Here is an 18,429-nt window from a genome sequence, read left to right as displayed (position 1 = left end):
AGATAGCTCACTTGAGATGTTAGTAAGAATTGCCTCCTCAGTATTCTATAGCCATGAGGAGGAGGAGACCAAGAAGAGAAAACAAAGAGACCGAGAAAAAGCAGCTGCTTTTGCTGCACCACTAAGAGAAACAGATCCCAGGTCTGATTCCCGGGGCTCCAAGAAGAACTCGACAACTGCATTCATCTGCTACCACTGTTAAAAGCCAGACCACCTCAAGAGGAACTGCCCTAAGAGGCCCCATGGGCCATGCCCTGGATGCAAAGGAGACCACTGGAGATCAGTCTGCCCTCTGAGGTGGAGGCCCCAGAGCTCAGACCCATGCTACCAGTTAGTCCAACAGGAATGAGGGGCCCGGGGCATACTCTGCCTTCTCCCTCTGGCCGGACCGTCATCTCCATCGAGGAGCCCTGGGTAATCATGACTATGGAGGAACAAGAAAACAGCCTGTTGCTAGACACAGGTGCAAGTCTCTTGGTCCTTCTTTTCAATCCTGGCCTTCCTTCCAGCCATCATACCTCAGTGAAAGGAGTCACTGGTGAGGAGGTAATATGCTATTTTTGACAACCCTTAGGCTGTAACTCCTTAATAGGTCCCTCTTGCATATCTCTGTCTTCCTGAGAAACCACTCTGAAGATACCACCACGTATTACAGCAGCCATTGATATTTTCCTACTAATCTGTCCATAACTGTGTAAAGTTTGTAATGTTCCTATCCTATTTCATAAATGGATATATGTTTATTATTATGTTTTTCTTACAACCATTGAGAAGAGTTAATGATTTTTCAGTAGGTCACTCATGTATAGCTCTATTTATTTTCTTTAGAAGCCACTTTGAAGATACCAAAGTATAGTACAACAACTCTTGATAATCTCCTACCTCTTTTATAACTCACTATTGTCTATTTGTTTTCCTGAGAAACTATTTTGTAGACAATAATATGTAAAATGATAACCATTGATAATTTCCTACCATTTTGTCTGTAATTTGCTAAGTCCCCCCTATTATTATGTTATCCTTCTTTTATTCTTTAAAATAAAAAAATAAAAAAATAAATAAACTGGGGTTTGCGCCCAGGGTCTTGTGTCTGCTAGACAAGCACTCCTACCACTGAGGTACCTTCTCAGCCTTTAATTGTGAGATGGCAGTTCTTCTGAGTTTATCTGGTCAGCCTTAAGTTTGCAGTCCTCCTGCGTTAGTCTCTTAAATAGCGGGGGTTACAGGTGTGTAGCCACCATGCCTGGATTTGCTCTTCTTTAAGATGTTTTCTCCTCTTACTGGGCAGCCATCTCTCCTCACTCGTTTGCCCTCCCCAGTGCCTGTCCCTTGCTTGTTTTTTGGTTGGTTTTTTTTTGGTGGGGGTAGGGGGGTGGTGTTTGCAACAGCGTCTGGCCATGTAGCCAAGCTGCTGCCTCAGCCTCCCGAGTGCTGGGATAACATGCCTGGCTCCTTCCTTGTTTTTTTTGTCTTTTCGAGACAGGGTCTCCCTATGCAGTTCCGGCTGGCCTTGCACTCACTTACGTAACCAAGGCTGGTCTCGAACTCGCAATGATCCTCCCACTCCACCTCAGCCTCCCAAGTGCTGGGATAACATGCCTGGCTCCTTCCTTGTTTTTTTGTCTTTTCGAGACAGGGTCTCGCTGTGCAGTTCCGGCTGGCCTTGCACTCTTATGTAACCCAGGCTGGTCTTGAACTCGCAATGATCCTCCCACCCCGCCTCAGCCTCCCGAGTGCTGGGATTACAGGTGTGCACCACCACACCCGGCTCCTTGTTCTGATACAGGGTCTCACTACGCAACCAGGTTGGCCCCACTGTCTTCCTGCCTCAGCCCCCCAGGTGCTGGAATTAACAGGTTTGTACCACCGTGCCTAGCTCCTCACTGGTGTCTTTCATGAACTCCTGTAACCTGAATATTTGCTTGTCCCATAAATTCTATGAGCTCTTTGCTTTTCCTCTTTGGACTGTTTTCAAATAATCTTCAAGATTTTCTGCTTGATTTCTACTGTTGATATATATAAAAAATTTTTTTGTTTATTGGTGAAAACTTTTCAGCTTCAGAATATTTTCAGAAAATTTCTTTTTGCTTATAGTTTCTCTGATCTTGTTTACCTTAATTTTTTGGAGTTTGCAGTTTGAATTTGGTAATTAATAAACCTGTTTTGGTGCTTAACTCTATTCCTCTGGAAATGTAGTATTTCTCTATTCTTAACCCCCACGGCTGTGCACTGCTGCCTGCACATGTAAGAAATAGGATCTTCTTCGTCTTTTCCGACTGACTTTGGGAAGGCTCCTTACCAGAAATTCTGAGAAAGCCATCTGATCTGGCTCAGAAGGAGGCCTGCTGGAGTCAGGCAGCTGACCTGGGTCAGGCCAGTAGGCAGATGGGCCTCGTGCTGAGGTCTAAGGAGCTGGCCCTGTATCCTCTGGGGTGGACCAGTTGACTGCATCTGTTCGCGTGGAATTGGATCCCAAGGGTAGGCTACGGGGTGAGGCAGGCTTCAAACATGGCCTTACAGGCTGGCCTGGAGACTGCTGTGTGGTTGCTGGCTTGGAACCAGGCTCTCTAGGGGCAGTTTTGAAGCCTCCATCCTTGGTGGCCTGCAGTGCTAGCACGTACCAAGACAGGCCTAGACCTCGGTCTGTTTTGCCATGGGGCTGTCGGGCATAGACCCGCAGGATGGAGTCGTAACTCTGGACAAGGGTGAAATTCGTTCTTGGTGCCTGAGGTCCCATTCCGGCACTGGAGCGGGCCCGGAGCCCAGGGCTGGGGGGCAGCCCACCCCCCTGCGATGGCCTGGCCTCGGGAGGCCTGAACGAGTCTGTAAGGGCCAGTACACACCGGAGACCGGCCCAGCGGGGGGTGGCTCGGATACTAAGTGCACGGGGCAGGTCCACTTTTGGTATCCAAGGCCAAGTTTCGTGCTTGCTTCCCTGTCTCCCCCACGAGGATATTACCCTCACTGCTGCACCTCGTGGGACCGGGGAAGGCTGGTGTGGGTAACATGAAACTGCCCTCACTACCCTCTTCAATCTGTCTACACCCACTGCTGTAGGTTTCCTTAGCTCTTATGAAGTTATTTTTGCATTTGGTCATGACAGTTGTTCAAACTGAGGCTGGGGAGAAGGGGTGAGTGCCAAAAAGTCACTTGTCATCTTGAGAGCCCAAATGCCTTTCAATCTTTGTGTTATGTTTTTTTGTGGGTTTTTTTGTCTTTGTGAGACAGGGTCTCGCTATGCAGCTCAGGCTGGCCTTGAGCTCACTTTGTAGCCCAGGCTGGTCTCGAACTCAAAACGATCCTCCCGCCTCAGCCTCCCGAGTGCTGGGATCACAGGCGTGCACCACCATACCTGGCACCATTAGGATTTTTCTTCTTTTTTTTTTGGTACCAGGAATTGAACTCACGACCTCGTGCTTGCCAGGCAGGCACTTGTGCCACTGAGCTACATTCCCAACCTTAGGTTTTTTTTGAACAGTATTTTTTTCCTATGTAAGTTTGCTTAGCTAATTGAATTCAGTGTCTCCACCCGTTTCTTTTTCTCTATTAATTTTCAGTATTTAAGGCTGGGCACCGAGCCCAGTAAGTCGCTACATGGTAGGCAGCACAAATACAGTTTCTGCGCCTTCCCACTGAGGGGCTCTTCCTCTCACAGGAAGACAGCAACACTATTAATACGTAACAGCCAGGACATCCTCCAAATCAATTTTGGCCCTTATTTACTCTTTTCAGGCCCGTGCATGTTCATGATTAGAACCAAGACCATAATATACAACTATGTTACCAAGTATTTATTTGGCAAATACATCCCAACCAATGGCTTAATGACTTATGGCTAAAATGTCTGATATTTCCGGGGGGGGGGGGTATGACAGCACAGACCATCATTTAAACCTTCACACAGTCATGGCTGCACCGTACAACAGACCATGGCGAAGACTATGAAGCAGAACTCACATCCCACCCAATCAGCTTGCATTTTTTCCGCCACTGTCTAGCGCTACGCCAGGCAGCATGCTCACCCCGGCCAGCTGAGCACACAGTACAGCGGGTCCAATCTAGGAGTGCTGTTCAGTATAAAGTGCCAGATGTTGAAGACTCGGTACAAAAAGAACGCAAAACTTTTTCAAACTTACATTTTGACGCCGTAGCGCACCTAACGCTTCCACAGTGCTGTGCTGCCTGCCTGCCACCCTTGAACACAACAGCACCAGGTTGCCAGGTCAGTGTTAGCATTTATTTTAAAAATACATAAAATATAAATTTTGTACATCAAAGTTCGATAACCTCACTTATACAATGTTCTCTACTTACCTGGTTTCATTTGCATCTTTATGCAAATCAAGAGTAGATGGATTTGACTCTAATTTTTTGCTATGGTTCATGTAAACAGCTGAGACTGCTACATAAAGTAGGCTGTTGGACAGCGGCCAGAGACCAACAGTAAAACGATTCAGTCTGGTTTAATGAAATTGGCAGAAGTCTTAGCAAACAGATAATCTAAGACTAAATATTGGCTTTTAGGCATTTTAAGTATTAAAAGCCTTGAGGTTTTACTCATCTTGTAAACATAACTTTGACTTTGTTGGCATTAAGTTTAAAAAGGAAAATATTAAACCGTGATTTTCATCATCCTGCCCACATCAGTATACTCTTTATTATGAGAATGAAACCAATTAATAAGCAAAATACACCGGGAATTTCAAACTGTACTGCGAAGAAGGTCCGGCTGGTCTCCCCAGGAGCGACCTCACACAGCTGAGGCTGCCACCAGCTGTGCAGGACCCCCTCTCCCCGGGACCACGCAGTGCCACAGGCCCTGAGCTGTGCAGTTCCTCTTGCTCTGCGTCTTCTCAAGCAAGGCAAGACTCAAGACTTCTGGCTGTGCCATCCTTTCCTTGGGTTCAGGCTCGCTGGGTTAGTGGTCTGCTACTGTCGTCAAGACTGTACTGTCCCTTTAAGGTACCACATTCCACCATAGCTCACACAGCAGTCCTGGAAACAGAGAAACGCATCATAGGCAGCTGTTAGCAGAAAAGGCAGCTACTGCCTTCTGCCCAAAATTTCAAAATTCAATCTACGATTAACGGACGGAGTATAATCAGGAACTGCTTGATGGCGCAGCTGTGGTAAGTACATTTCTCTTGGCCCATGTTTTGGCCCATGGGCCACCCTTTCCTTGAGGGTATTTACAAAATAAGGACTACTAAGTTGGCCAAAACAAAGATGCGTATCACTTGTACATACAGCCTTGAAGGTTTAGTAGGTCAAAATATAAGGAATTACAATGTTTCTGCCAGTGTTATTTGTACTTCAATAACGCTTCAGAGAGGCGTTCAGGTAATCTACTTAACTACCTTCATACATCTGACCTAGTATTCTTTTTCAAATTTAAAGTTTAAAAAAAGTAGCTCTTCTGAAGTCATCCACTGGTGCAAGGTTAAGGTGCTATACAACACTCACGAGGACACTGCAAGATCCACGTAAGCGCAGCCAGGGTTCTAACCTCCGCCTGTCCTTTGGAGGATGAGGAAGGGGACCCAGGAGGCCCAGTGCTACTCACTGCTAGCTGTGACCGTCAGAGCGGCCGGCAGGGCCCTAAGGAGGCTGGCTTTATTGGCCGTGTACGTATCTGGCAGAAAGCACAGACCGGAATCCTGTCCTCACAGCGGGCATCCTCCTCCTTTGTTTTCACCCTCGTTTATAAGCTGACACCCAGAACCGAGACGCACAGCCTTCGCGTATGGCTGTGCACACAACGGACACAGTACCTTTAGCACTTTATCCACCTCCTGTTTGCTTAGATCTTCTCCACACTCTTGGGTCAAACGAGACTGGATCATGTTCCGGCGTACGCGGTAATTTTTGGAAAAAATCTCAAACAAAACCTGTCGATGCTTTAGTAGCAAAAATATGTTAAAATGGGAAATAGTACCCTAAAAATGAAACACTCCCAAACGAGAGAAATCTAAAGCCTAGACCTAACCCCACCCTGCAGGCTCCAATAAAATCCTTGCCCAGCACTTCTGTTAAAGATCAGCGAATTTGGTTCATCTGTCCTCTCTCCAGATCCCAGCGAAGGTGCTGCTCTCAGGAGCCCACAGAGGGGCTCAGGACGAGCAACCCGGACCGACTTCTGCTTGGCCAAGGGAGTGAACTGACAGAGCAAGGAGGAAGCCACAACTGAAACTGCCCGGCACACGGCGGGGTGAGAGCGCGTCAAAGTCGGTTACAGTCCTGACACACACCGCCACACCCGCCACACGGGAGGATCCACTGTGCCCCCAGGTAACCATTACCAAGGAGCGCTGAGAGCATCACGAGGACAGAAAAACCGTCCAGCGAGAGAAGACTGAAACTAGTGCGATCAATACCCAACATAAATCTAAAGAAGCAGAGAAAGACGAGGGAATCATCAGCGCCAACTGTTTTTGACTGAATTCAGGTAAGGATGAATTTGCACCAATATACAGAATTATGTAAAACTCTTCCGCTTTTGGATAAAGAGAAGGACAGGGGTCGATTTTAAAAGACCAAAAAGATTCTGACAACTGCAAAATGGGGAAAATACCTTTTACTCAGAGAGAAAATAACTTGTCCCTTAAAATTCTAGTCCCAGATGATGGTATTTGAGGGCACAAGAGAGCCATTTGAAAACACGGAAGAATGAAGACAACTCCTCTGACCCCTTAGGAGCTGAAAGAAAGCCAGGAGAAAGCCTAGAAACTGGCAAGGAAGGAGAAGCAGGAGGGAAAGACAGAAGCTCCCGGGGAACCACGCTCCAGAAAGGCGTCCCTGCCCGCGTGCGCTCAGGGCACCACCGGTGAGAACGGGACGCGCTAACACAGAAGTGCACCACGCAGGGCACTGCGCCACGGCGCTCCCTCGAACCCGCCCGGGGCTTTCAAGTACACTGCGAACAGCAACGACCGGCTGAACTGGAAAGCGGTCCCGCGCTCTCTCTACCTTTCCACCTTCTCCCAACACAGCGGAGGACTAAGCCTCCTCCACCACCACCACAGGAAGCCCAGGAGCAGCTGCCAGCCGCGCCTCCAACAGCAGCACAGGTTATCTGCCCGTCAGAATGGCGCTGACTCTCCGTGCTACGTCCCTGTAGTAAGTGATCGCACCTGAGGAATGAGTTGGGCAGGGCTGGAATCAGTGCCCCTGTAAGATTTAGTCTTATCTGACTGGGGGCAGGGGGGCACTCGAGAACACACTACCACTGAGCTGTATCCCAGCTCCTTTTCAAAAATCTGAGACAGTCTTGCTAAGTTACCAAGTGCAACCCAACCCGCAGTCCTGCTCCTGAGTGCCGGCCACCGACAAGCACGCGCCAGCACGCCTCGTTCTGTCTTCTTTAAACGCGCACTTACTACTTTTCTCCTTCACGTTATCAGAGCATCTCGGGGAGCAAGGCCCAAGGCCACCTGTCCTGGCCAACAGCAAGGCCGGCTCCGCGGGGCCCGCTGGAAGCTGAGCCGCATCTCCCCGCCGCACAGGCCAAGGGACCAAAACGCCGCCCACCCGCTCCTGTGTCAGCTTGCTCATCAGCGCCCTAAGTAGGAGAGGGAGAAAGCTCCCCCTCTCGGGTCGCGTGATACTATAACAGCAATCGGACCCTGCTCTTCAAAGGCTAGGCAGTTCACGAACCTCAAGGCCTACAGCTCTGCACCATACAGAGGGCAGCCCTTGCTTAATGCCCATTTCTGTCCACTGGACACCAAGGACCCCTCCACCAGGTGTGACTAGAGACAAAACGACCAGTTTCTCTAACCTAGAGATTCAGGGCCTGAAACCAGATAGAGTCCGTCCAGTTCCTGCTGCCAGAGGCTGCTGAGCAATGCGCTCTCTGTGGTTTCCAAGCTCAGCTGGATGCCACAGTCCCCAGGAAGCTCTGTAGAAACCTCACACACCTAGGTCACCACCCCACAACTGAGCGGAATGGCAGCTCTGAGGTGCACACAGCGAATCTACCTTTTCAAAGGCAACTGTGACCCAGCCTGCAGTTTAGGGACCACAGGTCAGGCTCCGCCCACTGGCCTGCCCAGCTAATCTCCACGGCGTCCAGGGACTGGCCAAGAGCAGAACAGCACGTGACTGCGCTCCAGTGCACAGCTCTCAAAGGCCTTCACCTTGCAAGGAGCACCGCACCCCCCAACAGCAGCAAAGGTCACCTTACCTGGTCGCTCATGTCTCCAGACTCCCAGAGGGCAAACACCTTCTGCTCGTTAGGGGAAGCAGCAGTCTGTCGGGGAAACTGACCACAAGCAGATATGAGTCGATCGCCTGCCACATGACCATCACCCCCGCCCCGTGCCCCTGCACGCCCCCGCTGGCACCAGTGCAGCTCAGGGAGGGCGCAGGGCGTTGCTCCATCCCAGCCCGGCCACGCTGGCTCGGGGGCTCCAGAGCTGGGCGCGGCCGTGCCGTGCACGTGACGCTGCGGTACTTGGGGTACAGAAAACCGAGTTCTAGTTGGGCCTCAGTGGCACCTCAGCTCACCCTGCTTTACACCCGGTGTCCCCTCCTCCAAGGTGCTGACCTCAGGAGTGCCCCATCCCCGCCACTCCTTAGGGAGACCCCGGGCTTCCTTCCTTCCCATCTCCCAGGACCGCACGCGCGTGGCTGAGGCCGTGCCAGCTCCCAAGACACCCATGCCACTCGCGCCGCAGGGTCAGCGTCAGCCATGGAAAGGGTGGCGTGGGTCTGGTACCCGCAGAGAGGGACAGAGGAAGGGGGTCCCCGGCACAGGGGATCCCAGTCCTGGTCTCACAGCACAAGCAACACTAATTGTCACGACAGGTAAGGCCTGACGTGGGGCTTTACACCATCTCATCCGACCGTCAGAGATCAGGCAGCTCCGAAGCGTTACCGCGCTCCTATGTGAAGTACTCGCGAGAGGCCTGTTCCCCGCCACAGCCACACGGCTAACAAGCGGCGGGACTAGGAGTTAACCCTGTGCGCGGGTACCTGATCGCCCTGAGAGCTCAGCTCCCTGGCATGAAAAACAGCTGGCTGGATCCGAGCCTCTCCCTTCCAGCTCAGCCTCTCACGGCTCATTCCGACCCTGGGAGCTGGCACGGCCTCAGCCACACCTAATGCAAAGCCTTCTGGGAAGTGACTGCAAGGACACGCTGGGACATCCCTGAGGAGTGGCGGGGAATGGGGCACTTCTGCGACACAGCGGAGGGCTGGCACCTCAGGGCAGGAGGACACAGATATGGCCACTGTGTCAGACCACAGCAGAGTGCCCCTCGGAGGGCCAGTGTCTCCAGCCGTACACCAAGAGGGAGAAACATGGTCAGGGCAGGTCCTAGGGGTCAGGGGGCCTCTGCAAGCGGTCCACATCACTCCCTCATCTCTGCCCAGGATGCCCTCAAACCAGGCAGACGTCCTTCCCTTGCCAGGCCTTAAGCACAAAAACAGTAAACCTGCCGAGAAGCACACACACCTGCTGGGTGCGCAGGGGTCCCAACCCCCAGGACCCTCCAAGGAGACATCGCCAAGAAGGCCTCTGTCCGCAGGGCTGGGCCCCGAGGCAGCCAGCCAGCCTGAGATCCACAGGGCCTCCCGTCCTCCTTCTATTCCACACGCACACAGGTGCAGGCCTTGGCCTTCAAACACTGCACGGGCAAGGTCCCCCACCTTGGTAATGGACATGTCCATGCCTCCTTCTCAACCCTACCCCACCTACTGCTAGGGCTGGGAGGACAGACCAACCCCAGCTGCCTCCTTAGGCCCCAACCAGTGTGCCTTCAACTTCTGCTAAGTCACCAATTTTTTTTTTGGTACCGTGAATCAAACTTGGGACCTCGTGCTTGCCAGGCAGGCGAGATTCCGCTGAGCTACATTCCCAGCCCGTGAGTCACTCATCTTGACACACTCTGCTCCTCCATTTCTCCCACTAGGGAGCCCTCCCACTGACACAAAAGCTGGGGTGCAAGTGCAGACGCCACACCACCGTATGGTCAGCCAGCTTCTGAGCCGCCAGGGCTAGGGAGGGGCTCCCCGCTTCTCAGCTGAAGGAGACAGGATGGAGCCAGTCCACAGAGGCACAAACTCCAGCTCTGCTGCTTCCTAGGTGGTTGGGTGCAGGACAGTACCTGGTTAACCCTGCTGCAGAGCGGACAGCAGGTCAGGGCCTGCAAGGATCTCATCTGGTCCTGTAACACCACGACCAGACCAAACCCCTCCGACGGACACAGAGCCTCTCTGAGGCTGACCTGCCCACAGCCACAAACGGACACCACGGGGAAGCAGCAGTCATGCCCAGCACGTCCCTGACTCCCGCACCCTCACGCAGCCCTACCCAAGTGACTTTCCCAGAGCAGGCAGGGTTTGGGCAGACTTCTCCCCACGGTGCTCTGCCTTCCCAAAGGGCTGTCCCGGCGGGCACAGGCTGTACTTACAGGCACCAGTATCTGCTTGCAGCCGGCGGCCAGCACCGTGTCCTGCAGCATGTGGTCCGAGATGCCGCTGAAGAGCACGTGGCCGCGGGGCAGGCTGGCCACGTGCTGGTTGAAGAGGCGCTTGAGCTCACTCAGGGTGAGCACGAACTGGCTCTGAAAGGTGGCCTCCACAAAGGCTCTCAGCTCCCGGGCCGCGGGGGCGCTGGCACACCCTGGGGGTGGGTGCCCGCTGAAGCTGTCCCCACCTGCTGCCCGCCCGGCAGGCAGCCCATTGGTCAGCCTGTTGCTGAGCCCATCACTGGGTGAGGTGTCCATGGGTTCCTCCTCCTCCGCTCCCTGCTCGTCCTCATCCTCCCCCTCCTCGCTCAGAGGCTCCTCTTTGATCTGCACACCGGGCAGGACCATGGACGTGTGCAGCTGCTCCTTCTGCCGCTGCAGCTCCCGCTCCAGGACGGCGTGGTTCTGCTGAGCCTTGGTCTTGGCCGCTTGGATCCGCTGGTCTCCCGAGAGCAGCCCAGCAGGCCCTGGGGGAGACAGCATTATGCAGGAGGGCACAGGACCCGGGCAGGTGAACTCCTGAAGACAGAAACCTTGCTCAGGGGGACACGGCTCCCCAGTAACGAGAGAAGAGACAGCTGAAAGGAAATCAGGCTCAAATCACACAGCAATCGGTCACTGCTGAGCTCCATCAGCAGCTCCTCTCCTCCCACCGCCCACTGACCCCAGAGAACACCAGCCTCAGAACCAGACTTCAGGTGCTGAGGCTGTGCGGAAGGAGGGGCACAGGAAGGGTGAAGAGAGCCGGGCGTGGCATCGAGTGTGTAATCCCAGCTTCTTGAGAGGCTGAGGCAGGAGGATCGCAAGTCTGAGGCCAGGGGCTGGGGATTTAGCTCAGTGGCACAGCGCCTGTCTGGCAAGTGCAAGGTCATGAGTTCAATTCCCGGTACCAGAAAAAAACCACAAACAAAACCAAACAACAAACAAAACAAAACACAAATCTGAGGCCAGCCTGGGCTACTTAGTGAGATGTTATCTCAAAAAAAAAAAGGCCGGAGACAGAGCTCAATGCTTGCCTAACATGTGTGAGGCCTCAGGTTCAATCCTCAATATGGAAGAAAGGAAAAAAAAAAAAGGGTCAACAGCAAGAGCCATATTCCTTGCGCTGGGCCCAGGCTCTGCCCCATTCTAGAAAAGCAGGCCTTCTGGGGCTCAAGGGTCCAAGCGGTAGGACTGCCTAGCTCACAGCCCACATACCTGACTGTCCATCTGGCTTCTTTGGCGTGGTTTCCTTTACAAGGTTATAGACCTTCTCTAATCTGAAAAGAAGAATAAACCCCTTTAACTCTAAGCCACGTCTCCTACCATCAGCCTCACGACAAAAACAAGCCATTCTGTCACGGAGGCAGCACAGGCTCAGACCCTCGCCAGGTCCCGCTCCCCTGCAGGCGCCTCGTCCACTCAGCACCACGGCCACGGTGGGGATCAGAGCCCAGCCTCCTCCCTTCCTTGATCCAGGCTCCCTTACTCTCCTTTAGACCCAGGCGTCCTGTCCAGCACCCAGAACACTCTGCTCTGACACCAGGGGAGCGGCTGCACTGCCCCGTGCCAGGCTTGGGGCCGGCCAGGGACGTCCGCTTGGCGGGACAGAAGCGGTGCACACAGGCCCACACGCCTTCTCGGCACAGCACTTTGCTCACCCCGAGCACCTGGCCCTCGACGCAGGGCACAAGGGCCCCCTGGTAAGGAAGACAACCCTCATCTCCCCCAAGTTCATACTTGGCCTGAATGCCCATCCACAGCAAGTGCTGCCTCTGGACCACATCCGGGTGCTTCTTGATGAACTCCCCGTCGTAAGGCAGTATGAACTCCCAGCCTTTGTTGATCCTCACGAGGGCCATGTGCTCCAGAAAGTCCTTCACGTCCTCGGCACAGAGCTGCGGGGGCAGCAGGGGCAAGCTGAGGCCCGGCCGGCCCGGCCCCCTCCCCGTGGGCTCAGCTCACAGGAGCGCCACTTACTTTGGTCACTGCGGCCACCTCTTTCCTCACCACCCAGCGACTCTTGGTGAACTTCCACATCTGAGGGAGAAAAAGCAGCACGTTCCAGGGGCGCTCCAGAGACTCGGGTCTCGGGCCTCCATGACAGCATGGAGGGTCGCTCTGCAGCCGGGCATCCGACAGACTGGGGCTTGGCTCCTGGCCCTGCTCCGCACGTGTCACTTCAGCTTCGACTGCGCTTTCTGCAAGGTGCTCTGCTCCTCTGGCCTGGACAGCCAGACCGACCCCCAGAACACACTCCCTGGGGCAGAGGCGTTGCCCGCCTGGTTCCCCACTGCACCCCAGCACGCCCAAGGCTTCGGGGAGGTAACACTGCAGCTGGGGGCCTTGGGCTCTCTGCACTGCACCACAGTGGCTGTTCACAGCACTGCCCTTGCTAGAAGCTCAGTGCCCTGCAGTGCTGCGTCGGCACCCTCTGCCCCAGTCACATCCTGGAGGTGCCGCGGATGTCTGAGTGAGACACGCACCACCGTCTGACAGCGTCTGCGTCACTAGGGAAGCGGGGAGCAGGCAGGGGCAGCTGCGGCTGAAGGCACTCTGATCCCCAGGGGTGAGAACCCTGCTCAGGCCCTGGCACCGCCCAGAAGCGCGGTCATATCCAACTCGGAAGAGAACACAGATACTGCTCAGCCACCGTGATAAGGGCCCCGTGGCAATGGCTACACAGGAGCCGTCAAAAACCTCAGAGGGCAGCGCCAAGAGGTCACACTCCAGCACACTCACAGCCCGGCGCTGAGGTCCAGGGGGCCGTGCTGACCCCAGCAGCAAGGGCTCAGGGGGGCGCGGCGGGATTAAGCTCTGGATGTGGACAGGGCAGGGCGATGGGGAAGGCGGGCTGCGCTAGCTCTGCAGCGACGGACGTGGGACTGTGGTGAAGTGGGGACCATCAGTCCCGACCACAAGCAGTGTCAGGTGGGGCTGTTGCCCCAGCAGTGTCGCTCCGCCCACATATGCACCACAGCTGGTCTGTGCCAAGATTCTGATCCGTATAAATCAACAACCTAGGCAAGACTCTTAAAAAATCGCCCAGCCAGAGGAACCACACTGCTGGTGCAGAGGGGAGGACGGAGGTTCGTGCGGCCGAGACTCCAGAGCCCCACAGGGAGGCCCCCACGCACCCACCGCACTGCAGTGCAGCCAGGCTCCCAGGAGCTCACAAAGCCCAGGGTACTTACAACGAAGTCGCGGCCCCTGCAGAGCACCTCGGCAGGCACGCCGCTGTGCGGGCTGGACGAGTCCTTAGGGTACAGGATGTCGCTGCCAAAGCAAGGGGGTGGCGGTCAGTCCTCGCCTTGTCCTTGGCCCCGTTTCCTCCTTTCCAGCTCTCGACGAGAAGCCCAGGCCTTGATCTGAGCCCGACCCCGGCTACACCTTTCCCTACCGAGCTCCACCGTGCTCCCAACCCACTGGTCCCACATCCTCTCAGAGGACACCTTGTCTGCTGTGACAGCAGGGAGCCGCTTCGGCCAGACCCGGCCCCAGTATGAGGACAGGTGTACGTGCTCCGAGCCCTGCAGCCCTCCTCAGACCTGGCTCTATCAAGACACACGCGGGAAAGCAGCAGCCTTCACCCCACTTCGAGTTCTCCCTCCTAGCCCAGCCCCTCCTCAAGCCACCCCTCACAAACCAGCAGGACGCACTCAGGGTCAGCGGCTCAGAGACAAGCACGCGACTGTGAGGAGGCTGGCACTCTGGAGACCCCAGGCCCACGTGTGGGTGCGTGCTACCAAGACAAAGCAGTGCTAGAGCGGACACAAGGCCTTCGCCACCTGCTCAGGCAGGAGGATGAGCTGAAGTCAGAGGTCAGAGCCTGGGCCCCAGACGGAAACGTCCTGGGACAAGGAGGAATATGAGCCTCGGAGGGAAGAGACCAACGCGCACGGCCCAGAGGACTTCAGGGTGAACGCCCAGGGGGCACGAGCAGGGCACCAAGGCACAGGAGTCTCCACAGCACGGCCTAACGCCATCTCCCCGCACAGCCCCGAGCCCCGGAGCACGGAGCACTGCCCACCGCTGCCTGGCGTCCCTGCAAGGCTGGGCTCCAGCAGGGACTGAGGCTGGCGTCTCGGCTGCACACAAAGCCGGCAACCACTAAGTGGTCGGCGAATCAGGCACGCGGTGTGGATCTGTGCGTGCAGCATACGCACACTTCTGAGGACACGGACGGCACAGAACGTGCAACGGAGGCCCGTTCGCTCCACAGAGGTGTGCGTTTTACCTCACGGGGACACGGGCAGGACTGTGCCCCACAGGCTTGTATACGGCAGCCTGGGCCTCAGCAGGGCTTACCGAAGACCTGAGGCTGGCAGAGCAGTCAAGGCCCCAGGGTCCCTGCCTCCAAACCCCAGGGATACACACAACTCCCAGGGGCACAGGCAGCAGCGGCCGGAGTGCAGGCCGAGTGCCAAAGCCCCAGTTCTAACGCAGCCCCGTGGCTGCCTTGCTGTGAGATGTCTAGAAGTCTCTGTGCCTCTCTGGGCGGGACCCTCAGGTGTGTGACGGGACAGCCCTTCTTGGCTTTCATCAAAGCACAAAGGCACGTACGTGCCGCCACTTAACAAGCACCCTGTCACTGCACAGCCATTCCATAGGAAAACCTGGGTGATCTGGGAAAGAGCCAGCCATCTGTTCACCAGTGCAAGGGCGCCACCATGTGGGACTGGCATAAATACACTTTAAGATTTGCTTGGCCAACCATGAAACAGACTTTTGCAATGAGTTACTTTTTTAAAAAATCCAGAGCTGTTCACATTTTGTCAGGTTATTTACCTTACACTGTAGCACTTAAAAAGTGAATCTTACACCATTTTAAATTATAATGCAAAGCCAGGCATGGTGGCACACGCCTGTAATCCCAGCACTCGGGAGGCTGAGGCAGGAGGATCACTTTGAGTTCGACACCAGCCTGGGCTACAAAGTGAGCTCAAGGCCAGCCTGAACTGCATACTGAGACCCTGTCTCAAGAAAGACAATAAATAAATAAATAAATACAAATTATAATGCAAGTGTGCATGACACATAGCTATGCTGCATTTACCAAGGTTCTGCTGTGTCCAAGTACCACATATGGTGGCACACACCTAAAATTCCAGCATGGGAGGCTGAGGCAGAAGGACTGTAGACCTGAGTTCAAGGCAAGCCTGGGCTACATATTAAGTTTAAAGCCAACCTGAACTACATAGCAAGACCCTTGTCACAAAGAAGTAATCTTTCCGGATAAACAAAAAACAAGGAAATCTATCACCACAGATTCACATCGAAGGGAACACTACAGTATTTTTCAGGTAGATGGAAATTATTCCAAACAGAAACTCAGGTGATACAGGAATGATAAGCACAATAAAAAGGTAATTATGGAAGCAGACCTGAAGAACATTCAGTGGATACGATAATGTCCACAGGGCTTAAAACATAGAGAACTAAAGTATACAAATACCGCAACACAGGAGTTGGGAGGATACAGACGGTTCTCAGATTTTGAACTTTCTTTGAAGAGGGTAAAAAGCAACAATTAATATGAAGGTATGGTAAGTCATGAATATAAGCAGAAAATCGCAAAAAATGTCAAGAGAATAACTTCCAAATAAGTAGCGAAAAATGGATAAAAAAGAATCAAGTAGAAAAGGTCAAAAGATGAATACAAAATGCAATGTAGGCAGGACAAGAAAGAGAGCACTCTGGCAAATTTAAACCCAAAGCATGAGTAATCACCTAAACGTAACGGATCAAGCGACCCCATCACAAGCCTGAAGACAACCTACCTCTTCACCACCCAGTTTCCTTGGACTAGCATCGCCACCTTCTGGATGCCTCGCAGAACAGCCACGGAGTCCATGGAGGGGCCCAGCAGGCTCATCAGGTTGGCAAAAGGCATGACCTTCACTGCAGCAGGGCAGACAGGAGAGGGCTGGTGAGATGGGAGAAGGGCCCGGCCCCAGCAAGTCTACACAGCGTCAAGCTCGCTCAACCTCCTGAAATGCAGCACCAGCGGCATCAATAACAGCAACAACAGCCAGCATTCGCTGTCTGCCCGCCGTGTGCCCACTGTGTGCCAGGGCTGTGCATCTCACAGAACGCTTGTAAGGCTCTCTGCAGAAGCACCAGTGAGGAAGACTGGAGGCGCCTTCGGAGGGACCTTCTGTCATTTCTCAGCTCACCCACGGCCACCCGGCTCGGGGACAGCACAGCCAGGACTCAAGCCCAGGCCTGGCTGCAGCGTCTGCCCTCTCCCACTGCGCTCTGCTGACCTCTGCAAGCGAGCGGGGCAGAGCCCTCGGGAGCGCCCAGAGTCCTCCCGAGAAGGCTGGGTCCGGGGGTCCCAGCACCCTGCAAGGAGCTCCCATCTCTTCTCAAGCCGAGACCTCACGTGGGCGTCTCCGAGAAGCCGAGGGCCCGGGACTCCGCCCGGCCCGTGGCCACTCACCTGCTGCAGGCCCTCACACGCTCTGACGCTGAAAGCCCACCCCGTACTGTGCAGTGCCGGTGAGGGCACCGAGAAACAGCGCACAGCGCCTAAGGCCGCCTTCTGAGGTGGGAACGGTGCACTCTGGGGCGGGGGCAGGAGAGCTGACGTTTAGGACCAGCCTGGGCAACTGAGCGAGCCCTTCCCTCAAAAAAATAACAGGGACACAGTGAAGGCCCTGAGTGCAACCCGCAGTACTGTGGAAGCACTTCACTATGGAAACGACCCACGATCACACTCGTTTGCAAACTCTGCACTCAGCCCTCGGAGCCTCACCTCCAAGTCCTCCTTTACTCCCCAGAATTATAACTTTTTTAACAGACAAATGAACTAGAGCTCAGGTCAACAGCCTGCCCAGGCTCCCGCTGCAGAGAAGTGACAGGGACAGCCTGGAGTCCACGGAGGGCGTCCCCTGCAATGTCACGGTGCATTCTGTCCGAAGAAGAACAGATCTGCAAAGCCGGCAGCCTCTGGGGAGCAGGGCCCTCTGGCCTTGCCCTGCGTCCTCGACTGCCCCACACACTCCAGGAGCTGGCAGCACCAGGACCCGAGGGTAGGAGGGAGACGAGGGCGGCACCCACCGTTCTTCATCAGTATCTTGATCTGGTCGGCCAAGGGCAGCGTGCGCAGCTGGGCCATGGACAGCACGTTGCTGGGGGCCACGGGTTTGTCTCTGTGGAAAACCAAGTGGGAGCTGGATGCCGGTGGCGGGGGCAGGGGTGCAGGGCAGCGGCCGCCCAGCCCCTTACTCACTTCTCCTCCTCCTGGCTGGGCGGCATCAGCATCATGAGGTACTCGCTGTGGAGAGGGGCAGGGTCAGAGGCACTGTGGCCGTCCCTGCCGCCCCGTGCCTGGGCACACAGGCTGCAGCCGAGGTCCGGCCCCGCCCCCTCCTGGCAGAATCCCCCTTAGCCCTCACTTCCGTCCCCCACACAGAAGGGGCCACGCCCCAGGGAGGGCCCGCCTGGAGCCCAGGGCCAGCATCTGCCAGACCCACCTGGGCGACTTGACGAGCTCCGTGTTCTCCACCCCACTCGAGCCCTGGCACAGCAGATACTGGCGCTCGTGCTCCGAGCGGCTGTCCTGTCGCGGGAGGGAAAGGAGCTCAGCTGACCACCCAGTCCCCACCCCCGCACACCTCCCACTCCACTCACCCCGTCCTGCTCCAAGGCTGGCCACAGAGCCACATTCAACCAAAGGGGGCACCCGAAGTCTGCAGTGTGGCTTCAGCCACCTGCCTTCCCAGCTTATGAGCTGCCCAGCCCCAGGCCTGAGACAGTTTCCTGTCTATAAGGCAGGAACACTACCGCTAGTGACTAGAACAATAGCTGTAACTCACTGAGCACCAATTGTGTTACACTATTGTAGTTGCTACACACACACTAATACACCTCATGCACAACAACTCTACCAGGTTTTCACTCTTCTCATTTTAGATAAGGAAACTGACACCGAGACAGGCTAAGTAACTGGCTCAAGATCACACAGTAACTGCCAGGT

The 18,429-nt window shown here is 54.8% G+C and overlaps 1 protein-coding gene across 4 annotated transcripts in view; it reads right to left on the bottom strand.

Annotated features, from left to right (window-relative positions):
• Window positions 1-4,222: 4,222 nt before the first annotated feature.
• The window catches only part of Polr3e (polymerase (RNA) III (DNA directed) polypeptide E (80kD)), a 28,934-nt gene continuing 14,727 nt past the window's right edge, over window positions 4,223-18,429 (bottom strand). For all 4 annotated transcript variants that reach the window (XM_005405071.2, XM_013504853.1, XM_005405076.2 and 1 more), the window contains 12 exons: window positions 17,927-18,012; window positions 17,683-17,727; window positions 17,511-17,602; window positions 16,229-16,349; window positions 13,643-13,724; window positions 12,429-12,488; window positions 12,189-12,346; window positions 11,667-11,728; window positions 10,413-10,936; window positions 8,183-8,260; window positions 5,772-5,897; window positions 4,223-4,995 (listed from right to left, as the gene is read on the bottom strand). In XM_005405071.2, coding sequence (XP_005405128.1) covers window positions 4,939-4,995; window positions 5,772-5,897; window positions 8,183-8,260; window positions 10,413-10,936; window positions 11,667-11,728; window positions 12,189-12,346; window positions 12,429-12,488; window positions 13,643-13,724; window positions 16,229-16,349; window positions 17,511-17,602; window positions 17,683-17,727; window positions 17,927-18,012 — 1,491 coding nt within the window. In that variant the 3' untranslated portion in view covers window positions 4,223-4,938. The remainder of the gene's footprint in view (window positions 4,996-5,771; window positions 5,898-8,182; window positions 8,261-10,412; window positions 10,937-11,666; window positions 11,729-12,188; window positions 12,347-12,428; window positions 12,489-13,642; window positions 13,725-16,228; window positions 16,350-17,510; window positions 17,603-17,682; window positions 17,728-17,926; window positions 18,013-18,429) is intronic.

Source organism: Chinchilla lanigera, unplaced genomic scaffold (assembly GCF_000276665.1).
Source record: "Chinchilla lanigera isolate Chin_1 unplaced genomic scaffold, ChiLan1.0 scaffold00092, whole genome shotgun sequence".
Lineage (NCBI taxonomy): Eukaryota > Metazoa > Chordata > Mammalia > Rodentia > Chinchillidae > Chinchilla > Chinchilla lanigera.
Note: the sequence above shows the minus strand (reverse complement) of the source record. Positions and strands in the feature narration are given on the sequence as shown.